This window comes from Halichoeres trimaculatus, unplaced genomic scaffold, assembly GCF_033239565.1.
Source record: "Halichoeres trimaculatus isolate MK-OKI-2021-1 unplaced genomic scaffold, fHalTri1.1 fHalTri1_scaffold_4, whole genome shotgun sequence".
NCBI classification, from domain to species: domain Eukaryota; kingdom Metazoa; phylum Chordata; class Actinopteri; order Labriformes; family Labridae; genus Halichoeres; species Halichoeres trimaculatus.
In genome coordinates, this window is record NW_027437182.1 from 19,148,815 (window position 1) to 19,173,799 (window position 24,985).

The 24,985-nt window shown below is 40.4% G+C and overlaps 1 protein-coding gene across 1 annotated transcript in view; it reads left to right on the forward strand.

Annotated features, from left to right (window-relative positions):
• The window catches only part of cacna1ea (calcium channel, voltage-dependent, R type, alpha 1E subunit a), a 118,515-nt gene that overhangs the window by 56,335 nt on the left and 37,195 nt on the right, over positions 1-24,985 (forward strand). The window contains exons 6-13 of the mRNA XM_074668013.1: positions 12,330-12,433; positions 13,918-14,076; positions 15,161-15,351; positions 18,535-18,638; positions 21,552-21,667; positions 21,874-21,927; positions 23,602-23,643; positions 24,803-24,898. Of these exons, the coding sequence (XP_074524114.1) occupies positions 12,330-12,433; positions 13,918-14,076; positions 15,161-15,351; positions 18,535-18,638; positions 21,552-21,667; positions 21,874-21,927; positions 23,602-23,643; positions 24,803-24,898 (866 nt within the window). The remainder of the gene's footprint in view (positions 1-12,329; positions 12,434-13,917; positions 14,077-15,160; positions 15,352-18,534; positions 18,639-21,551; positions 21,668-21,873; positions 21,928-23,601; positions 23,644-24,802; positions 24,899-24,985) is intronic.

The window sequence follows — 24,985 nt, forward strand, 5'->3', positions numbered from 1 at the left end:
TGTGTGTGTGTGTGTGTGTGTGTGTGTGTGTGTGTGTGTGTGTGTGTGTGTGTGTGTGTGTGTGTGTGTGTGTGTGTGTGTGTATGTGTGTGTGTGTGTGTGTGCCAGTACTGTGCCAGTATTGCTTGTCTTTTTAGCCAGTAGCACCGTCTGTCTGTTTGGCTGTTATACACCTGTTAGAACTACCTATACACTGTCTCACACACACACACACACACACACACACACACACACACACACACACACACACACACACACACACACACACACGCACACACTTTTCTCCTCTCTTTTCCATCTGTCGTCTGATCGATTGATGAGTTCCGACACAGCAGGGGTATCTATGTCCCCCTGAGCTGTTACCCTAGCGACTGAAGACCCCGCCCCAGGTCAGGCTGTCACTGGATTCATTCCTGCTGCTTCTCTGTTCGATATCTCTACATTTAGACCAAACACAGATGGATTTGTTTTTTCTTTTGGTCTGACAGGAGAATGTAGTTATAAACCTGCTTTTTTTATGATGAAGAAATGAACAAACAGAGCACTGGCACCTCTTCACATTCACTTCTCAATGAGCTTTTGTTCTCTCTCATCAAACAAAGAGGAGCATGAATACAAACAAGGACAAGATGGTTGTGTAGCTTGTGACACTGGAGTGATATCCTCAGAGTAAAAGTGGTGTTTCAACTGTGATCATGAATTAAGCGAGTGAATAATGATGATGGTGTCGAGGAAATTGACAGTCTGAAAGGCTGTGTTCCTGCACGCCCCCCTCTACTCGCCTTCTCTTGCTCCCTGTGTCTCTCCCTCTTTGTCTCTAACTATCACAGAGAAGTTGAATGGCTGTGTAACAAAGATGATGTTGATGGCCTGTATGTAATCCAGTGTGGTATAGTGTGATCAGGGAAGACAAGGGTCAACAATACGATGAAAGAGATCCTGATGTGAGGTTTAAGCAGATCCACTACAGGGGACTGAATTCATCGTTAAATCTCCTCAGACTAGTTTTAAATGAGAAAACATGTTTGATGAGGCAGATAGAGGAGCAGCAGGTGCAGAGCTGACTGCTCTCTACACATAGAGGACAAGTCAGAAGATCTTGTTCCTTTGATAGTGTGACTGTCTGATATCTACATGCTGCTGTGGTTGTATTAGAACTTCTGCTACTTACTTTGTTAATTTAAGGTATTTTTTAAATCAACAAGAGTAAAGTATGGCTGCTCAGAAAAACACAAGATATCCCAAGGACACAGTCACTGGAAACCCTCAGCTGGTAGTGAGACATTTGACAAAGCTGCTAAGAATTTTTCAGAGAAGAAAAAATGTATCATCATCTCATCTGTTTAACTAGAAAAGCACTCAGAGAGCACAGACCTCTGCTAAGCATACTGTAATTATCACACAACACTTGAGTCCTACTTTAATGTTATACTCCCTTTCAGGAGACTGTCTGCTACAATTTGGTGTTGGTTGCAGGTTTGTAAGATAATTTGTTACCTGACAGTGTTGAAAATTATGATTACCCAGTACATATTTCATATTCAGGATCTTAGTACTCAGAATATTGCCAGGATCTGGATCCTACTTTTACATCCTTCAGAAATTATGGTGACCTTGTCTTGTGTTGTTTTGCAAAGCAATCTGACTATTTATCGTGGAGTTATTCACACATATGGTGAAAACGGCCCTATCTCACGATGATAAAGAATCCTTTATAAAAAAAAGTCCTGGATCCAGAAAGTGATCCTATTCACCTCCAAAATTGAATCAGTTCTTCCTTATCCCATTTTGAACATTTCCTGAAAACTTCGTCAATACCCGTTTGTTACTTTTTGAGTTATGCTGTTTACAGACAAACAAACAGACAGACAGACAAAATCTCCCAAAAATATAACCTCCTTGGCGGAGATAATAATGTCCTCCGTGTGGACAGATAATACATGGGTCACATCTTATAACACAGACCCACATCATTTTGAGTTTTCTTATTGGTGGTTTTCTTCCTTTTAGTTAGCTCTTAACATGCTGATAAGTTTGAAAAGGGATATTATGATATGACTGACAGCTGTGTTGACAGAAGTGGCTCGTGTGGTAATATGAACGTTGACTAGAACAGGAACTGATCAGCCCCGCAGTGCTGTCAGAACATGACACACATGCTTCTTGTGGGAATTTGGAGAGACAGAAGAGTCATGAAACTGTGTCAGTTTTAGCCTGTGTTTGCTTTTCAAGCAGCCATTATGTTAGGATATGTACTGACTTAGGGGATCTTTGTTGTCCCATCAGTAAGTTGTGTGTCTTCTTGGGCTTATAGGTGATCATAAAGGGTGAGACATCATTACTATGGCTTTGAAACACAGTGTATGACTCTGGTTACAAACGACTGCAACTGTTGCCACTGGTATTTTGGTGTCACTTGTGGGAAGCAGTGGGCACTCATTGTTCATCTGTCTGTTGTCAGTGTATGTGATAAATTCCTGCTACATTCACAGCTACTACGTCAGAGTGGGTTACATGAGCTTAAAAAGGGCATTAAAGTGGGTCAGGGTTAGGGTCCACCATGAGGTATAGAAATAGACATACTTTCTAGACAGGATGAGGGAAATGGATTGATCCCAAGAAGACTAAATTCATACAATACAGTCCTTGTATAAACCCAGGAGCAGCCCTCTATTGATCTATCTGGGCAAACCAATGGTTACCATTAACCCATGAGAACTGAGGAGGAATAAGTTGGCTCCCATTGGAAATCCCAGTTTGTCATACAGCGGGATAAGTTATTTTTAAATACATAATAGAATAGAATAGAATAGAATAGAATAGAATAGAATAGAATAGAATAGAATAGAATAGAATAGAATAGAACTTTATTATCATTGTAACAAGTACAACTAAATTGAAGTCACAGCAGCAACCAAGAAAACAAAAGTAAGAAAGTGTATAGAAAGTGAAAAAAGGTCCATAAGAAAACAGATGATGACAGCTTGTCCATCATTGTCCAGTTCAGCCAGCCTCCACCTCCACAGGGTCCAGGACTGAGCTTCTTCAGTCATGCTCCATCTCTGTCTCCTGGATCCTGTCTGCTCACAGCAGGTGAAGCTCTTCCAATGTGGCGTTGCTGTCTGATATTAGCTCTGTTAGTGAATAGCATGATGCTACTCTGCCCTCTGGTATTCCCTCTGTTGCTGGGTTAGCATGACTAGCTCGTCCACCTTATTGGAGATAGATCTTACGTTCCCAATAACGATGGATGGAAGGACAGGTCCATGTCGTCACTTCTTAGCTCAAACCTGAGAACCAGAACGCAGTCCTCACCTCCTTCTCCTCACCTTGTGGGAAGACATCAGGCCTTGCACCAGTTAGCATTGACCTGCTACAGGCTGATAACAGCTGAGTTCACATGTAAACAATGCAGCCATGGTTACATGTAGGATCTCCAGACAAACGCAGGAGAAAAAGTAGTAAAAATATCGCTGAATCCACAAAAAGTTTGGTGTCCATGACCAGCAAATGAGCCATTCAAAGTAACGATCCACTCCAAATACAAAGATTACGAAAAAGAGACAAAAAAATCACAAGAAACAGACAAAGAAGAGAGAGCTGCTGCAAAAGGCAGCCATAGCCAACAGGGCGGCGCCTAGCAATAATAATGCTGCAATAAAAAAAAATCTTATCAGTGTCACTGATGCTGAATTAAAAACACTGGAATATGTACTGCTAAAAGTCTAAATGTCCCAATTCAGCCTTCAGTTATGTTGGCAAAGTTTTTCTCTATTTCTCCATCAGGGCTGTTTCTTTTTCATTAAGCAGCTATGTGAGTTTAATGCTAGGTTAATTTGAATGAACTGTTTTAGTCTCCTCTCTTTGGCTGGTCACAAGTTGAGAATCATTGGAGTAAGTACCTCTTAAAGGCAGCTCTGTTGAATGGATGAGGGTCCAGAGGGGAGAGTTGTTAAGGTGCAAAGAAAGAAATCCAATGTTGTGTATTTTGTGATTCAGTGTGGTGATTCATCAGGAGCAGAAGGTGTACAAATGCAAGATTAATGACTGAAAAAAGCTGACGCCTTAATTCAGAAACATTGTCATTCAGTGAACTACAGTAGATAGTGTCAGTTTGTCTTCCTGTGGAGACCTTGACCTATAGAAAATCCCCTTTGAGCGCTGCAGGAGAGCAGCAGGGGGTGAAATTACATCATCAAAAGAACTTCCTGTCAATCAGCAACAGATTAGTAAAAGCATGCTTATGCAATTATGCCATGTTCACCACTTAGACAGATCCCTGTGGCAATATAAATACATCAAACATTTTCATGAGGGGCTGCTATACTTTCTAAGAAAGTCTGATAAAGATATTATTGTGATAAATAATCTCATCTTATTGTCACCACAGATCCAACACTACAGCCCCTTCAGAGGTGTCTGTGCCAAAAAAGCAGTGCGGTGCATTTGGCTTCTGTGGTCCACATGAGATTAAAAAAAGTCTCCCAAGGTAAAAAATATTCTAGCTTAGCTCCGTATCAAAAAAATTAACACATGCTTTTCTAAGATAGGTAACAATAGCAGCATTTTTTCTGAGGTTTCTTTCCAGCCTAATATCTCTCTGAGGAAGTCTTTAGCTGTACAGATACAAAAGACTTGACATAAAAAGAATGTAAAAAGTGCTTCAGTATCTTTCAAATCTGGTTTTGTTATCAAGATAATTGATTGATTAAGTAGTTCAATGATTTAACAAGGCCCATTTAAATGCTTCTTACATGACTATCCTAATCTACTGAGAATGCTTTTTATCATATTTAACTACCCTGTTACCTTTAATTGAAATACCTTGGTGTTAAATGTCTGATAATACAGTGATGAAATGTTTTTCCTCAACCTTTGACTTTCAGAATATGTGTTTTTTCCATGCCTATGATGACGTTCTTAAAAAAAGAAGACAGGTTGGTCGCAACATCATGCAATATTGTGATTTTCAGCTTCATCAGTTGATTTAGATTAACTTTTATGGCCTAGAAAGAGTGAAAGGGTTGGTGTGCAAACTAGTCATCCTCACTCTGTACTGAATTAACATTTCTCACTCACATGCCCTCTCGCTTTCAACAGATGGCTAATAAATCATTTATTCAGATCAATTATTCATTGTGGCAAAAGAGCAATCATTTAACAAACTGAGACATAAACCAACATGCGCTCATGTGCTCAATCGATGCAGGTCAGCACCTCGGGCTGTTGATACCAGGAGCACTTGATCCTAGAAGAACTTGAGCATCTTGTGTGTCAATGTTAGGGGTTCTGTGTGTGTGTGTGTGTGTGTGTGTGTGTGTGTGTGTGTGTGTGTGTGTGTGTGTGTGTGTGTGTGTGTGTGTGTGTGTGTGTGTGTGTGTGTGTGTGTGTGAGTGTGTGTGTGTTTCAGAAAGAGTAAGAAGGATAAGAGGGGAGTTAAAAATGAGAGAGCACACTGTGGGAGGCAGAGAGGCTTATATTAACTAAACCAACCAGAGCGCTGCTGTAGGAGTTGCTCCACACAATCTCTTATTCTGTCAAGACAATCCGTTGTACGCTCACCACCCACTTTACTGTGGGCCAACACAGCAAGTATATAAATGCATCGTCCTGCAGGTTGGTGGGAATGTACCGTATGAACTCTGAGACTGCAGATTTGAGAGGGTGCAAAACTTGGGTGAAAATATTGTGTATTTGTAAATTACCTCGACCCCTGTACAAACTTTATCAATATCCAATACTTAAATTTCCTTGTTAAGATAAACCAACAATATTATACATTTACAACATTTAATGGTCATGTGAGCAGGTCTGTCTCCAGATGCCATTATATATTGGTACATACAGACACTGCTGTATGCTGGTTTGGCTCCCTAACCACAACCCTCTGCAACAGGTAGCAGCAGTCCCTCCTAAATGACTCATCGTATGCATACAAGGAAACTATCTTGTGTGCATAAGGTAAAAATGATTACGTTTGCAGGACTCAATGAACTCTGTTACATACTGGACATAGATTTGGTAAGCTGTTTCACCTATTCAGATATTAACAGTCAGATATGTTAAAGGCTTATAAATAAAAAGTAAAGGAATCCACAGATATTTGTACTATATTTTTGAAAAAAATAAAAGGACAAAAACATAGCAGTGAAATCAATTAAGGGCTGGAGGGACAACATCATCCATGCTTGATGATGGTAATGATAGCTTAAGTTGTCATTGCACATGCTTTGAAAAGCCATTGCTGTTTGCAGCTATGAAGAAGTAGTTACGTATAGGGATGGGAATCAAAAAAACGGTTCCTGTTGAGAATCAACAAGAAATGTTTCAATCAATCGATATCGTTAGCCTTTGGGCTTAATGATTCTCTTATCAATTCTTTACAGTGTGCTGGAGCCGACGGACCTTACGTCGACTAGTGTGCTGCAGCTATCTTGGCTTAGCAGTACGGTTTGAAAATTAATTGGGTTTTAATCGTGATTTCAATTTTGCCATCTGACAATCATAAAAACAATATAATCAAAGAAAAACAATTAATATGCCACACAGTGTAGATGTTGCAAGTTCCTGTGCTTCATAGCTCTTCTGTGTTCCATGTGCAGCCACAGCGAGTGTGTGTGACTTATGTGTATCAATAATACTGTATGTGCCACTTGCTGGTTCTTTAAAGTTGTGTTTAAATCAGTACTGAAGTTTTTGAATAAATGAATAATTGTGTATATTAATTGTGATTTCAATATCACTTAAAATAATTGGGATTCTTATTTTTACCATAATCGCCCAGCCCTACTTAGCAGTTAAAATGTTTCTCAAGAAAACTCTGATTCAGGATTTTCAGCTTGAAGTTTTACTGAAGAACTGACTTCATAAAGAAATGTACATTACTCTCTCTCGGAAGATTCATATTCAGCACATTTGAAATGGTATAAATCACCTTATCAACCACAATAACCAAATAGCACAAGCTCGATGCTAACGTATATGGGAAACTGCATTGATATGCTAGCAGTTAGCATACATCAGTATGACTTTAGCTTCAGGATAGAATTTCAACTTTCATCACAGAAACATATCACGTCAACTCTTTGTAAAAAATACTGAGAATTTCAAATGTCAAAAGCTAACAGGCTCATGGCTGACTTCATAACTTCAGAAAGTTTCCAAACAACTTAAACCATTGCTATAACCACTTTGAGACACTAGATGGCCTAATTGAATTATTAGTATATTACAACACAGTAAATCAATGTCACATTGTGTGAAATTTTTACCTGTTTCTGTATAATTATGCCCAGAAATATCCAGACTCGGGGACCAATTACATTTTATTCACTTGTACCAAAAAAATTGATAAGGGAATCGATATAGAATCAGATCGATAAGCAGAACCGATACGGGCATTGGTATCGACAAAATCTTATCAGTTCCCATCCCTAGTCACATACATTCAAATGCATTTCAGAAATCCCATTCCCCTGCCTGAAAAAATGTAAGCTGCATAGTGTAAGACTGCAGCATTTATTATCCTGTCTTTACTCAACATTACACTCTTTTTTTTTCTTTTCCCTTCTTTTTTCTTTTCTGCTTAGTGCTGCTGGATTCCTCCTGATGCAATATGCTGCAAGTAAAGCTGCTGAAAAGAACAAACTGAAACTTCAATGACTATACACTGAGTATAAGTGTAAGAGTTTGGTGGATAATCTCTAACAGGGCTACTTTTCAAGAACTCTACATTTAGTATCTTCACACAGCTTGTGCAGAGATCCTCCACATATTGTCAGGAAGACCTCCCAAAAAAGGATATTTTCTCTACAGCAATTTTTTGACATTTAACTGGTAATTGCTGTGTTTCATTGAAATTAAAGATTTTCTCCTCCCTTAAATTGTGCATGCTTGCTAACTGGGGCACCTTAAGAAACTGCACACCCACATAGATGTTTTTTATGCTCTCTGTGTTAGTCATAAACATACAATATGTGGCTCTATAATACTTTTTGGCATAAAAACACTGACATAGACTCCTTCTATCAGCCCACCAGAAACTGCTTTTTTTACAGCGTAAAGCTATAAGACAACATTTTTTTTCTAGTTTGAGTCAGTTCGATTTAACCCGATCGATTTGATTTTACAGCATCTGATCTCAGTGAAACAACTTGTAACACAGCAAACTGCTACTCCTGAGCTCAGATCGGTAGGTGTAAATAACTCAGCATGTGCTATTAATATCGTTACAGTATTCAGGTGAGCTCGTATCATATTAATTATGAGTTTGACAGTGACACGGAGCATAAGTCACAACGCTCTCAGTATCACGTCGTGACGGGTGTCACCACAAATTTGTCACGCAGCACGGAGACGTCCGTTCTGCAGGTTGTGTCATTGTTACTCACTTATCATGGCTGACAGCTCAGACCAGGGCATCAGCTTGCTTCATTACACCGTGTGTCTCACATAACACAGCGTGAGTGTCGCAAGTACCACTTCACATCCAGGCAGGAGGACAAACAATGGTTTTGTGTGTGACTTGAAGTGACTTTATATACTTGTGGATACCGCAGGAGCTAGTCGGACATGTGAGCACCCTGGAACAATATGGAGAGTGACCACCCCAAGACCACACTACCAGTAAACCACAAGTGTTTGTTGACATGGTTAACTAGGGGTGGAGGAGACAAACATAGAGCAATCCACACTGTCAGCTTGATCACTGATGTGATTTATTACTGTGGTGTTTAATACCACATGAGTCATTCAATTCACACCCTAAAATAGATCCTCCTGAGTTAAAAATCTACAAACACATAAATGAATAGTCCAACATTAGGGAGAAGGGGAAACTACAGGGAGGAAATGAACTGTCTGCCAATTCTTTTTTATTTGTGCCAGATCAGCCATGTGTTGTGCTACCCTCGGCTGAGTTCAGTTTGCCAGTTTCAGTGAACAACCTTCACCTTCACCATTATCGAGGGCGCCAGTGTCCACATGATCAAAGCACTGTGAAGGAGTACAGTTAAGGTTATTGGACGTGTTTGCAGAATCCTCAAATTATTTCATTAATTTTTTATGGCTTATTTACAAACTGTGTAATCAAATTGTTTCACCGCTTCAAATGAGACCGTCAACTCTCTTGTCAATGACTGTACAACAGGTTTGTTAAACAGATAAAAATGTCTGTGATTTTTCTTTTGTTTGAGAGCATATTCCCTGGAGCAATAGAGAGGGATAGAGCAGATATTGTTGACTAGCAATGAGGCCAGGAGCACCTGTCATGAAGTGGCTGTGGACTTAAGTAGCAGTGCATAAAAGCACATGAATAGAATTAGTTATAATACTGACGGTAAACAGTTATAGCAGCAACTAACATCTGTGTATTGCACGGGTGGCCGACCAGCCAGAGACCAAGAGCCACAGAAATTATTGGGGTACTACGAAAGCCACATCACACAAGTGATCTAACAAACGCACTTCCTTTCACACATAAATAAAATGACAAAAAAGGATAATGAATACATTTCCAATGTTCATAGCGAGATTTACTGTGTTTATATGCGTGTTTCAATTTGTACTTGGAGCCGTGTCAAAAACAAATTTCCATTTTTACTGCAGAGGACAAAATTCCAACTATCTATCTATCTATCTATCTATCTATCTATCTATCTATCTATCTATCTATCTATCTATCTATCTATCTATCTATCTATCTATCTATCTATCTGTCTATCTGTCTATCTGTCTGTCTGTCTGTCTGTCTATATTGAAAGCTACAAAAGTACCTGTAAAGAAGAGAAACTGAAACTTAAGTTTCAATTTCATCACCTAAGTATTGATCAATATTGATCAATACTTAGGTGATGAAATTGAAACTTAAACCGCAAAGAGTGACATGCCCACAAGCCACAGGTTGGCCCACTCCTGGTCTATTGATACAGCATGAATGGGTGAAATCAACCCACGTATAAGTGCTTTGAGCTGTCAGAAAAAGTAAAAAAGTTGAAAAAGTAAAGACAGGTCTATTTACCATTACAGAATAATTCAGCAAGCTAGCAGTTTTGTCTAAATTCTGTCTAAAAATGATATATAACCCATTTCGGGGGGGTTAATAGTGTGTAAACATATTTTTCTCCCCTCTTAAAATATCAAATATATGGTAGCAAAATGAAAATAATCCCAGTTTTCTCTTATGTGATCCCTCTATACAGTTCAGAGTCATAGACAACACAATGGCCCCTTAAATACACAATATTCACTTGTCTTATGTACTTTAATGGGAAAGAATTAGTCATTTCTGCACATCACAGAAAAACATGTTCAAAAGTGAAATATCACTTTTTTCACTTTTTTCTCCAGATCAGATTAACTTCGGTAGCCTCTCAGTAAGGGGATTTGATGCTTCTGAGAAAAGAAGCCAAATAAGTCAATATTTAACTGTAGATCCTGAGTTGGATGTGCTGCACCCGTACTAATGCATAGCTTTTGTTATTGTTATGATCAAAAGAGACGAGCAGAACAAAACACCCTGCACAGCGTGATAGAAAAAAGAAATGAGACGCTGAGACCAAAAAATGTCAACAACTCCTAAGAGTCTAACAAACAGAACTAAAAAGAAGTTTTGAATAATTTCTGTCATCTTTTTTTTCTTTAAATGAAAATGCGCTGTCTGTATTTTAGTACCCTGCACAAACAGTCATTACAAAGTGTGGCCCTAGACCTCTACTGAACACCAAGGCAGTAAATGAGGAGACCATTTTTAGACCGTCTGTCCTCTAGTCTCCATAACAACTAAAGAGCAGCCAGGACTGAGTAATGGTCTGAAGAAAGATTGAAAGATGGAGGAAGTGGGGGATGAAATGACAGAGGTGTCAGGAGGCAGCAGAGGGAGTGATGGGAGGAAAAGGAGAAAAGAGAAAAAGCATGAAGACATAAAAGATAGCTGTAGAGACAAAGGAAGGAGAGAAAAATCAAAGGGGGATAGTTAGAGGTGTTAAACTCATGAGGATAATTCTATTTCTATATTTGTGTGGATGATGATGAGCTATTTTAATCCACCCCCCTTCCCCCCAGTCTCTCCCTCTCTGCTTTTTCTCCTGTTAATTAAATGACACTCTGTGTCTTCAAAGCTATAGGCAGGACTAATTCTCGCCACTGAATCACAGGAATGTGATTGGCCCTGTGTTGCGGTTTTCTCTTGCTGAGCGATGAGCAACACGTGAAGATGTAAAAACCAGTGTAATACACAAAAACAATGTTGAAATCATGGAGGTTCTTCTTTAATGGGTGGTTGACCATGTCATAATTTATCATCAAGATTTTTAAATGTATTTTCATCAAAGTGCACTTTGTGATATGATATGTCTGTAATCATTCAGCTCATCTGGCTCAAAAAGAGTTATTTATTTTCTCTCAAAGTCCCAAATAAGTTTGGAGATAAAAAAAAAAAAATGAAATTAAATTCTGCTACCTCCAGAGAAACATTTCCTCAACCCCTCTTCTTTTGTTTTTTTCCCCCTTTCTCCTTTCATTTCTGCCTTTTGTGCAGTGGGCATTCAGGTGAAAGGGGAATAAATGGGTTTCAGGGTTAGTAAAAAAGTGAGAGTGCCAGTGTAATTGGGAGGGAGGTTGAAAAAAGGAAGAGAAGGAAGGAATTGAGAGATAAGAGGTTCATGGATAGAGATAGAGATAGAGATATGAGGAGAGAGAAAAGAAAGGCAGGAGGGCAGACTAATGAGGAAACAAAGGGTGAGGATCAGCAGACGCTTCCTTTCTTTTTCTCATCAGTCTGAGGCCTGAAGGACACAGAGGTGTATTTACAGCCTGGAAGAGCAGAGGAGACAAAACAAGACAAACAAAGTAACAAAGGAAACCTTAAAGGACTCTGAGCCACAGATAAGAGGTTGATTGTGTGTCCAGGCATGTGTTTGTCCGTGTTCCTCATGTCCCTGCTGCCTCAGGGTGTCCTGCCGTCCCTTGATGGAGCTGCTGTGTTTTTTTTTTGTCTCTTTCTAAATAACGGTTGTCACAGCCGTCCACCCACACAGAAAAGCAGCCAAAAGCCCCTAAATATATCCCTGTTGTTTTCTCCATTTTCCATGAGACCCTCACGTCCTGTCTCTCCATATCTTAACACTGCAGCCATCCTCAGCGGAGTGACCTGTGTGTGTGTGTGTGCGTGTGTGTGTGTACAATATGCATGAAAGGCCTCCACTAACACAGATTATAAAGCAAAAAGCTGTGACAATTCTGCAGTGTGCCTCACTCTTTTCTCTGTGTGGGTTTCCATATGTTTGTTTGTTTGTGTTGATCTCTCTGTCTTTTTGTGTTTATCTTGGTAGGATCCTGGCTGCAGCAGGCGCACACATGAACATCTCAGTGGACCTGAGGACCCTGCGGGCTGTGCGAGTGCTGCGTCCCCTTAAACTGGTCTCAGGCATCCCAAGTGAGTACCATGTCATTACTTTCATATCTTTTTTTGTGTGTGACAGGGACTGTGGTGGTTTACGGCCAAATTTCAAAACCAGGCTGCCAGAATTTTAGCCTCATCACATATTTCTGTGGGTTTACTTTTTTTTGTAGAAACAGTTTCAAAGAAATTAAACCAAAATTGTCTGCAAAGTGACACACCAAAATTAGAGTAAAACATGTTTTTATAGTATTATTTTTCAAGGCAGTCCTTATCAAACTCTGAGACTTCAATTAAAATTATGTAGGTGATTGGTGAAGGCCTTTATTACATTTTAGGCACACATCAACATTTGGTCTTGGTTTAATGGTGCATATTTTATCAACCTCTTCATGAAAGCCTGTTTTGTCTTTGATTTATGATTCAAACACATAATTTTAATCAAAAAAAGTAAAACAATAAGCCAAATCGTATTTGTAAAATATGAAAACGGAAAACTTCTGGACACCCTGGTTCAATTGATTTTAAAACAAGACATTTTTTAAACTTTTTTTTCCCAATAATTAAAAACTGTTGTTAAAGGTCCCATTTTATGCTCCTTTTCTGCAGTTTAATATTGATCATTGATGTCTTCATGAAATGGTAGTAGCATGTTTTGGTCCAAAAAGCCAATAAATCAAGCACAGCAGCATTGTTTCTAGGCTCTCATAGCCCCTCTGTTCAGAACGCTCTGATTTAGTGGGCGTGGCCTTCATATGTAAATGAGCCACCGCTGATACCGCCCCGCTCTTCAGCGTCACTAAGAGCGGCGCCATGAGCTCTGAGTGCACAATGTTTAGAAAACAGTGAAGCTCATTTACCATAACATTACAGGCTAAAACAACAGGCTAACTTCAGCTAAAGTTAGCATCCTGAAGCTAACATAGAGACAGGGGGACATTGAGGAAAAGCTCTTACATCTGCTCCACAGCACACAGCATTTAAAATACTCACATTTCCAGGGTCTGAGGTTTGTTGGCGGATGGTTGGTAATGCACCTGGATTCAGGACCAGTCTATTCTCTAGCCCTCTGTTGTTCTGTCCAAAGTTGGAAAAGCAGTCAGCCGTGAAGTGACTAGCACACACATGCACAGTTTTACTGAGTGTGGAGTGGGCAGGGAGGGTGTTCGGGGGTATCTGCTCCGGTGGACCAATCAGGTCAGACTTGCTCCTGATTGGCCAAAAAAGGGAATTGCTGACGTGGGCAAATCCCCAAAATCCAAACAGCTCGTTTTAAGGTCAGGATTTTACATGCACAAGCGCTACTAAGTACAGGTTTTGTCATTAAATGTCACTTTTTGTGGGCTGGGAGGAAAGCCAAAGACCCACAAAATTCCATAAAAGACTTAATAAAGTGATATTTGGCATAATATGGGACCTTAAAAGATCCAAGTTCTATGAACATGCATGCTTCAGAAATCGTTCTGTATGAGTTGCATTCTGGTCTTGACTCCTCTGCACACTGTGTGATCTGTTTCCAGGTCTGCAGATAGTCCTGAAGTCGATAATGAAGGCTATGGTTCCTCTGCTGCAGATTGGCCTTCTGCTCTTTTTTGCTATCCTCATGTTCGCAATCATCGGCCTGGAGTTTTACAGCGGCAAACTACACCACACCTGCGAACCACAGCCTGGCATACTGGGTACAAACACACTCATTTTCTATGAAGTTCACAGGTACATGGTGAATATCACATGATGTACACCAGAACCAAGTAGTACCTCTCTTCTGAGCCTTTATTCTTTGCCACACTTACAAGATGACTCACGTCTCCATTAATGTGTTTAACCAATCACAGCACCCTGTGATAACTATTTTTTGTTATATTTTCCATTGTATGGCATGATTTGATCTGTATTGCACTCAAAGCAAGGAAATTGTGTCAACAACACTGGCACTCACTGACAGCATGGACGGTACCAAAGGGAGCAATCTGAGCAAAGGCTTTGAAGTGGTTTTGAATTATTCATGAACTCAAACAGTTAAAGAATTTTATTTCACCTGTTTTTGCAGGAAACTGTATTAGTAAAAGCAAAATGTCAGGCCTGAGCTCATCAATTACTGCCACCAGTATGTGTGTGGTGCGTACAGGTGTTAAAGCAGTATATCCATGTACGCATGTACACACACACACACACACACACACACACACACACAGTGCCAGGCTGCACCTGGAGACCCAATCAAACCAGGCTGACAGTGTTTTCTATTATAATTAAAATCAACAACGTGGTGAAGCACAATGCCTCATTGTACATTCAGAGCTGTCATTAACCTCAGAGCTCCTCCTGTCACACTGACGCTGAATGCACAGAGAGATAACAGACGGAAGAGAATGTGCTGCCTCTGAGCAGTCCTACCACTGTTTATTCAGACTCCTGGCTGTATTTTATAACTCTTATTAATTCTGATTCATGTCTTAAAGTATAACATGACATTTGGCTAAAGTTCAAGGCAAGAATTCACAGTACGAAACTCAACCATGGAACAAAAGTAAGTGGTTTCGCTCACTGAGGATGTAGATTTGAACTTTAAAGACTATTTACATGAGAACAAAAGATTTAATTCACTCACCTTCTCTATTTCATTGATCACTTCAGGTGTTTTTGGATTTCATTGTCAGGGAATAATGCAGCCAATTAAAAAGGCCAAATATTTTCTTCTTTGTTTGGAACTTTGGTCAAATATCCTCCTGTTAATATCCTGTGTTTACTCTTTCTGTTCAGAAAATGAGACGGTGGACTCATCTGAAGTGGAGTTCCCGTGTGGTGTGCGTCAGTGTCCCTCTAAATACACCTGCAGTGATACCTGGATTGGCCCGAACGACGGCATCACGCAGTTTGACAACATCCTGTTTGCTGTTCTCACTGTCTTCCAGTGCATCACCATGGAAGGATGGACCACTGTACTCTACAATGTGAGACAGCAAACACACACGCAGACACACACATACACACTAAATATCTTCCTCAGTTGCTCATAGTTATTGGAGTGTAGCAGTGTTGTGCTATCGTTTAGACATCATTAACCCTAATGAACATTTGAGGCTTTGCTTCCAGCACACTGGTAGATGCTTGGTGGAGCTTTTCAAACCCTGCAGCCCCTACTGACAAACTGCCTGTGGGACAGGAGCTAGGAGCTAGGAGGAGGAGGAGGGGTAACTGTGGTTTGATTCTAACAATAAGACTGTAAAGCACTGTCTTGATTCCTTGTCTGCCATCTGAATGCCAATTTTATTTCCTTTAGCCTGGGAAATGTATGATTTGCTGCACCTTGCTGAAAGACCTGAATAATAATTTGTACCTACAAGTGGCTTTGAAATTTGATGCACTTGAGAGCAAGCGGCAGAGAAAGCACTGTGTAAACCTCTGTGAGCTGAATGCAGACATGAAGAGAAGGTGGAAACTTTGTTTTTTTATCCTTTCTTATATCCATAATTCAAGAAAGAGAAGTAACATGCACTTATTACTTCATTGTGAAAGCAAATGGAGCAGACAAATCTCATCAGCAATATCTGAAAAAGGGGAGAAAATGTCTAAAAACCTTCTTCTCTCTGTACATGTTAATGTGATGAATTACAGGTTTTTGTATAGAAAAAATGTGATAGGGTTGTTATCCAGCTTACTGCAGGTGGATCCTGAAGGGTGGCCACTGATCGCATGGACTTTCATTTGAATCCACTTAAAGTGGGAATCACTTAAACTCAGGCCATATATCCTTTTGGAGGCATGATTGCTTTTAAAATAAACTCTTTTGGCTGTGTTGCATCCTCAAACCCTTGTTCTCCACATAATAAAGAAGTAACCAGAATAGAATAGAATAGAATTTTATTGTTATTGTAACAAGTGCAACGAAATTGAAGTCACAGCAGCAATCTAGAAAACAAAAGTAACAAAGTGTATAGAAAGTGCAAAAAGGTCCATAAGAAAATAGATGATGACGGCTTGTCCATCATTGTCCAGTTCAGCCAGCCTCCACCTCCACAGGGTCCAGGACTGAGCTTCTTCAGTCATGCTCCATCTCTGTCTCCTTTCCTCACAGCAGGTGAAGCTCTTCCAATGTGGCGTTGGTGCCTGATGTTAGCGCCGTTAGCCATGTCTGTGAATAGCATGATGCTACTCTTCCCTCTGGTATTTCCTCTGTTGCTGGGTTAGCACGGCTAGCTTGTCCATCTTATTGGATTTAGATCTTACGTTCCCAATAACGATGGATGGAAGGACAGGTCCATGTCGTCACTTCTTAGCTCACACCTGAGAACCAGCACGTCGTCCTCACCTCCTTCTCCTCACCTTGTGGGAAGACATCAGGCCTTACACCAGTTAGCATTGACATGCTACAGATTGCTAACAGCTGAGTTCACATGTAAACAATGCAGCCATGGTTACATGTAGGATCTCCAGACAAACACAGGAGAAAAAGTAGTAAAAATATCGCTGAAGCCACAAAAAGTTTGGTGTCCATGACCAACAAATGAGCCATACAAAGTAATGATCCACTCCAAATACAAAGATTATGAAAAAAAGATGAAAAAAATGACCAAAAATGTACAAAGAAGAGAGAGCTGCTGCAAAAGGCAGCCATAGCCAACAGGGCGGTGCCTAGCAACTGATGCAAGATGAACTGAATGCAACATTGACAGGGGGAAATGGGGAGCACCTCGCACAAAACTGTATTCAAATAATGAGTGCTGCAACCAAACAATGTAATTTTCTGCTGTACAGTCTCTGTCACACAGGTGTGAGATGCTGCAGGGTGACTTTCTCAATTTGAAGGGGGCAGGCAGACACAAACATAGACAGTATGGAGACTGTACAGCAAGCAGTGGCACCATCTGCTACTGTGATATACTGGGTCTGTTGCCTGCATGGTCATCCTGCAAATCATCTCACACTGTGTTCACACTTTTTTTGTAGCTAAATTTTACGATACTTTTCAGATTCTGACACTGTGCAGAAAACATCAGGGAAACATTTAGCAAAAAGAGAACTGCGATTCTGCTCATGTGTGAGGTTTTCATGTGGAAACTTACCTTGGATTTGAAAACTGTTTCAGAAGCTTCTGTTGCAATCATTCAGTGTTTGAAGGCCACCACTGATCCATTTTCAAACACTCTAGGGCTGAGCTATTCTGCTGGAGTTTGGCAAATCTGATTAGGATAAGATTTAATGGGACTGAAAAAACACTGTCACTGCTCTCCCTGAAGGACAAATACAGAATATTTCATCAACTCTTCAGCCAGAGGCTCTGGGATTGTGATTTATAGTAGATACCAGATCAACAGAGGGAGGGAAGGGAGAAGATAATTTTTAGGAAGTGGGGCCTGTTGATATCTTTAATTTCACCAGAGTATAGTTTAGAGACTATTATGTAGTCTGTAGTAAACAAAAGAGAAACAGGAGGGATTTGGAGGTTATTGTTCTTCTTTTTTAATTTTGGCCGTCATCATGCCATAATTTTATGCAAATGCCTTACAGTTGTACAGTCTGTATCTGTGTCTGTGACATGACTGAAAATCATGTTATAAATCATGAAATGGGCGTTCTCTAGTATCATTTCCCCCTGAAAATGACGAAGCTGCAGTTTAATACACAATTCTTCTTTTGCTCTGATTGATAAACACTAAAAGACAAACAGCGGTACAATGAGAAATCATCACACCAGCTGCTGTTACTGTAATTTGTGGTCAGGTTCTGCCTCCGCCTGCTCTCACAGAGGGTTATTAAGAAAGTGAGTTTAGGAGATGTGTCATATCAATTGTAATAGATTGCCTAAAGTGATACTGAATGAGATTTACAGACTAATCATTACTGTTGAAGAAACAATACTCTGTTGACCTCGAGGGCGAAGTTTCGTGTCACTGCTGAGATACACAGAACCTTTCTCAGGTCCAGGTGCTGTAAAGTAAATAAGCACTACTCTGTTTCTATATTGGTTTTTATACAGTAGCTTATCCTCCACACTCTTTGTGAGTCCAGAGTAGATCAATACACACTTTGTCTCTGTTAGATGGCCCACTTGCAATCTGACTGGAACCTCACCTACACTTTGGTATTTCTGTCTTGCATTTTACTGAATTTAGATCTTATTTTTGATGTTTCAGACCGATGATGCCTTGGGCCCCAACTGGAACTGGCTCTACTTCATCCCTCTCATCATCATTGGCTCTTTCTTTGTGCTGAACCTGGTGCTAGGAGTCCTCTCTGGGTGGGTTTAAATTTCATTTTACTTATCTTTGTAAACACATTTACGATTCAAAAACAATCCTGCCATTGTAAAAATGCTGCTTCATTTTTTGCTCGTAGCAAATTCACAGAGTTGGCCTGTAATCTGTTTCCAGTTGACACAAAAGGGGCTGTGAGGAGTTTCTAAGTAATCTTGGAAAAGTCTCACTTCTAGAAATTTGCCTGATTGTAATTCACACTTTAGAGTAAAAATGAGATTATCAGCGCTAATATTTTGAAATTCTACTTCTTACCTTCCCCTAGTGAGTGGTAGTAGTAGTGAGAAGATACATCTGTGGTTTTCTCTGCTGAAAACAGATTCTTGGATTAATTTGTAGTCATGGTGGACACAGGAGCCTAACAGACAGAAAAAGGACAGTGGAGCAGAAGAAAGATAAGTGGGAGAGTGATAGTGCAGGGGATAAAGGCTAAAACACAGGCTAAGCTGTTTGTGATAATGTTTATTGTAAGCCACATGCAGCAGTTACACTGCAGTTTTCTGTTCAAACACCTCAAATAAACCAGATACGTTTGCAGTCCAGTTCCGTTCTGTGGCGCGTTTACTGGAGACGGACTGCAGATGCATCTGGTGTATTTTAGCCATAAGAGTCTATCAATGATGTGAAGCATGAGGTTATGTTAGCTCTGCTTGGTAGATGAGCGCTGGCAGGACTTAACTAACAGCTGAAATACACCAGATGCACCTGCAGTCCATATCCGCTCTGTTACAGCAACAAATGGTCTGTCATGTCGCAGGTAATCTGCAGTCATTTTATTTTTGACGGATGCGGAGATGTGATGCATAAATTCAGTGTAGGGAACAAGAAGTTGTGACTTGAAACTACATCAAACACCTGGTGACTTTCAAAATAAAAGAAACTGTGTCAAAATCGGTTGGTATTTAACTTGACTACAACGACAAATGGACATCATGAGCAGAGCCAGATCAGGTGTTTGAGGTTTTACAGCCCGACATGAATGAAGAGAGGCTTATCAATGAAGTGAGAAGCGCGGGAACATCTGGGCCTGCGACTCCAGCTGTCTGTCAGTCATGCAGCTTAACAGACTGAACATGCAGCTGGTGTGAGTTGACAAATGCAATCAACACACAATGGAGCAGAGTTGGACTCATAGACTGTATATAGAGTGGACAGCGTGGAGCCGCCATTTATCGTTGTACGGTTTTGAAGCCAAAATTACCCTATCACAGGTGCAGCCATTGGCAGCAAGTGCAGCCAGAGTCTGTGCAGTAGAGACGATGAGGGATTCTGGGAGAATCTGAGTGGAGCTGTGTGACAAAAATAATAATTGAGAGTCTAATCACTTCTTGACTAAACCTCCCAACATATTTTACAATCCCTGGAAAAAATACACAAGAACGGCAGCTGTCAATCCCTGGTTAAGCATGACGCGAAGCCCTGTTTTTAACCTCCTATAACCAATGAAAATGAAACTTTTCAGAAAAAAAGAGGATTTGAATACAAGAAAGCCAAATGATATCTTCAAATCACCACAACAATCGGACGTGAGAAACATTTCTACGAGGAGTATTAATTTTTTAAAGTTTGACCACAGCCCATCTGGAATGGCTGGAGAGCTGGATTTTTTAACCTATACTGCAGCCAGCCACCAGGGGGAGCAGCTTTTGTGGAGACCTCACTTCGAGCCGAGCAAGCGGACGTCCATTTTTTTTACAGTCTATGGTTGGACTACAGATGTATTTGGTGTATTTCAGACATAGCGTTACACATTAAGAACATGTCTCGTAGCACCAGGCTGCAAGTAGTGCTAAACACAAGCATCAGCTAAACTCTGATACAAAGTGATAAAGTTTGCTAGTTGTCCCGTTTGCCTACGTATATGTCGGCGCATATAACTGCTAATAGCGCTACAAAAAGCTGGCTACTAAACTACAGAACAAACTTACAACATTTGCTTGTTGCCACGTTTTAAACAACAGCACATAACTGTTTAAATAAATCTTACCTTGGTGCGTTTTATCCAATAAACAGTTTTCTTGAACAAAGAAAACTTGTTTCAATCCAATCTCTGTTTAATTCCAAAACAAAACACAGGCATGGTTAATAGTCACATCTTCACAACAGTGTGCGTGAGACTCCGGGCCAAAAGGTGGCGCTGCAGTCCAATTAAAACAGATCCTTCTCAGCCTCTTTAAGGACATGGTGGTCAGTTGTTTCTTGTTGCACATACATGCATTTTCTGTTGTCACCATTCCTGTCCATTGTATGTCACTTTAATGGTAATTCTCCTGCATTTTTTTCTCTTTTGACTTTACATGCATAATTCTTTTTTCTGTTGCTGGTAGTTTGATGAACCATGACTGAAAAGGGACCACTTCACCTGTAAAGTACTGCTCCGATGCGCCAGTAATTGTGCGCTCTGTCAAGCTAGATTGAATCTTTTGCAAATTGAGCCTTCCAGTCCCCCAAAGACTCAGACTGAAAGAAAATGTTCAAATGTAATGAAACGAGCTGCAGCTCTTCAGTCACCTTGTGTTGTCGACCCAACAGGTGGCTCAGTGTAAAAATGTTATTTGACTGACTGGTTTAGTGGCTAGCTGTCAATCCAAAACCTGCTGCTTCAGCACATTGTGTCTGTGTCTACAACTTAATTAGTTTGACAGAAAGGTTAATTGAGGATTCATTGTCATTATCCCCACAGTGGGGAAGAAGAGACCTCTTTGCCGTGCTCTCCGCCAGCTCCTCTTGTCTAATATTTGTGGTTGAATGAACAATGTGAACAGTTAAGCTGAAGACAGTGAGAGCCTATCTATCCCCCCTCAGTGTCTCCATGTCAAATGATTTGTGTGTAACTACAAATCCCTGCTCTCTAAAAGAGTAAATAAATGATTCTGTGGTTTGTTTTGGTTTTGCAGGGAATTTGCCAAGGAGAGGGAGAGGGTGGAAAACCGCAGGGCCTTCATGAAGCTGAGACGTCAGCAGCAGATTGAGAGAGAGCTAAATGGCTACCGGGCCTGGATCGACAGAGCAGGTGGCTTTAGTCCCAGACACAGCTCTAGGAAACTTTGCTTTAGATTAGAAATGTGGAATCAATATTTTGCTCACAGCGTTGAGAACATCTTTATCAACTGTTGAATGTGTAGGAATCTATATGTTCTTGCTGTTCCTCAATTGAAGCACAACGGATGCTGGTTTATTTCGCTATCTGTGGATATCTGAATGTGGTTTACTTTTCAGAGGAAGTCATGCTTGCAGAGGAGAATAAAAATTCAGGACCTTCAGCCCTAGATGGTAAGTCAGAAGAGATTTGCATATTTTTTTACTGGTGTCAAAGTTCATGTTGTCTTTCTGCTGTCCTCAAACTGCTTTACATTCTGTCTTTCTTCAGCACACCAGATATATGTAGCTGCAGAATCTGAATCTGCCTTGAAAAGACTGTAATGGGCAACATCAAGTGTGTTATTTAATCATTTTGGTCTAGGGATGGGAATCGAAAACCGGTTCCAGTTGAGAATCGACAAAAAATGTTTTAATCCATCGCTATCATTAGCCTTTGTGCTTAACGATTCCCTTATCAATTCCCTTATCGATTCAGGATTTTCAGCTTGAAGTTTTACTGAAGAACTGACTTCATAAAAAATGGACATTACTCTCTCTCTCAGGAGATTCATGTTTAGTACATTAGAAATGGTATAAATCACCTTATTTACCAAAATAACAAAATAGCACAAGCTTGATGCTAACGTATATGGGAAACTGCATTGATATGCTAGCAGTTAGCATACATCAGTATAACTTCAGCTTCAGGACAGAATTTCAACTTTCATCATAGAAACATATCACATCAACTCTTTGTAAAAAATACTGAGAATTTCAAATATCAAAAGCTAACAGGCTCGTGGCTGACTTCATTACTAAGGAAAGCTTCCAAACAACTTAAACCATTGCTATGACCACTTTGAGACACTAGATGGCCTACTTTAATGATTGATATGTTACAACACAGTACATCAGCGCCACACTGTGTGCAATTTTTACCTGTTTCTGTATAATTATGCCCAGAAGTATCCAGACTCAGGGACCAACTACATTTTATTCACTTACAGTATAAACTCAATTAAATGTTGCGGAGACAGAAAACCTATATAGCTACTTTTTGTACCAAGAAAATTCACACCAGGAATTGATAAAGGAATCGACAAAGAATCAGATCGTTAAGCAGAATCGATGAGGGCATCGGTATTGACAAAATCTTGTCAATTCCCATCCCTATTTTGGTCTAATCATTGTTTTTACAAAGAAAAAAAAAAAAAAAAAAACTTCAAAGTTGTCCTTTTATATGTAGTCTCTCTAGCTGTTGGGATTTTTAGGTTACTGATGTTTTCATCATGCCAAAAAGCATTCCACCTCCAGCACTCCTCAGAATATCATCTGGTCAGAGCTTTAGTTGGAAAGTGGTAGCAAACACTCGTCTCAGAGAGTGAATATTGAAATAGTAAAAGTGAATATTTCACTGCATGAAATTTGCATTTAAGGTAAAGATGGCAGCGCCTCATTTAGCAGGGTATCACTGCTGTGACTGTCTGCTAAGTGTTGGTATTTTTACTGTGAGCATGTAAGGATCCTTATGTTAGCATTTACGTGAAAGCAGAAAGCATTTTGCAGCACACAGCTTCATAGAGCTGCTGCATGGCTTTAGACTCTAAGTCTTGATCAAATTTAACTTAAAACCTATTAGCTATGTATATGTTGTACTACAGGTCCCTTCCACTCTCACACACCTCTTCTCTTCTACCAATCTGCAATGCACATACACACAAAACAAAGTAGAGCCAAACCTGCCAGCCTGCACAGTGCCCCATAGACAGCTAGTTGCCTCCTGTGACCCTCTCTGCTCTGCTGAACTTTGACCTTTCCTCCTCACCAAACTGGCAGGGCTTTTATTAAATGTTCATTGATTGGCAGCTCTCAGGAGTCTCCCAGAGTGGAGTACAGGTGGTGCATATGGTGAGAACCGCCCTCTGCTCTGCTCTGCTCTGCTCTCTCTCACACCACCTTCACCACCTCATTTTCACACACACTGCCTCTCAAATGCACTCGAGCTTCCTTTTGAATAGAAAAAGGAAACTGAAAACTCATTGAGTGAGTCTCATGTTCAGACAGTTGCTGCTCTGATGGAAATAAATGCAGAAGCTCTGACTGGAGGAAAAGGTGGTGCACTGCGGTTGCCTCGCAACTGTTGGTCTGAAAAGCAGCAGCATGCATGTGCTTATAATGTGGGATTGTGTGTATGTATTGACAGGGCTCAGTGTTCCTGCCTCCTGTGTGTGTGTGTAGAGAGGGAGTAGCATTTATTCTTGTAAATATGTGTGTGGCTTGGTGTGTTTGAGCAATGGCTTATTAAATACAAAAAAATCTCCCCTGCAAATATTGACTGTGAGTAAGATTCAGAAAGCACAAGGTACCAGGAGGGTGGGATAAGAGGGGTAATCATAAACACATCAGTCAGTGATAGAAGGTCAGCGCATACTCATCACACTCACTCCAGCATGTGTGCACGGCACGTCCTGTCCCCTGATACGTTACAACAGCACTTTATCACAGATCAATTAAAAGTAATGCATGAGCCGTCAAGCCGCCTCTGAGCATGGTTTGCCATAAGAGATCATAAAATAACCACAGAAGTTATACATTTAGTGGTTGGCTCATTACACCAACATTAAATGATCATTTTTATCTCATTTGACTGCAGTAGTAATGAACTTTCCCTCACGGCCAGAACTTCATAGATTTTAGATTCTTTCCGTTGACGACCCTCACTGTGATTTCTCTTTATCATTTGCTTCATCAGTTTATTTTCATTCTTTGTACAGTACAAACCACCTTTGCACACTGCCTGAATCTACCTGTGAGTGTTATTAAGTGTAAGGGTGTTGATGCACAAGGCGCTCCTCTGGGCTACTTGCACAGCCAGCAAGAAGTTAATCAGTGTTCACCAAAAAAAAACAACAAAAAAAAGAACATTTACGTGTGCATAATGTTGCCCAGAGGTCTGTTTTGTGTCACCGCCTTACAGAATGTTCCACAGATTTCACAGGATGTCATGTAGATGCTGCTTCTTACGGTTTGTTTGGGGAAATTTTAAACTGGTCTGCTCTGTATGCAGTGTTAAAGAGAGCCACCACCATCAAGAGGAGAGGGATGGATGCAGTGCACCGAGGGCAACCCGGGGAGGAACAATATGGTGACATCTCCTCCGTGGGTGAGTGAGAGTCTGGATGGCAAAAGAAAAGGGGGGCCCATAAAGTGTACTCCAGTGTCGTACACTGAGCTGTACTGTCGCCCTCTG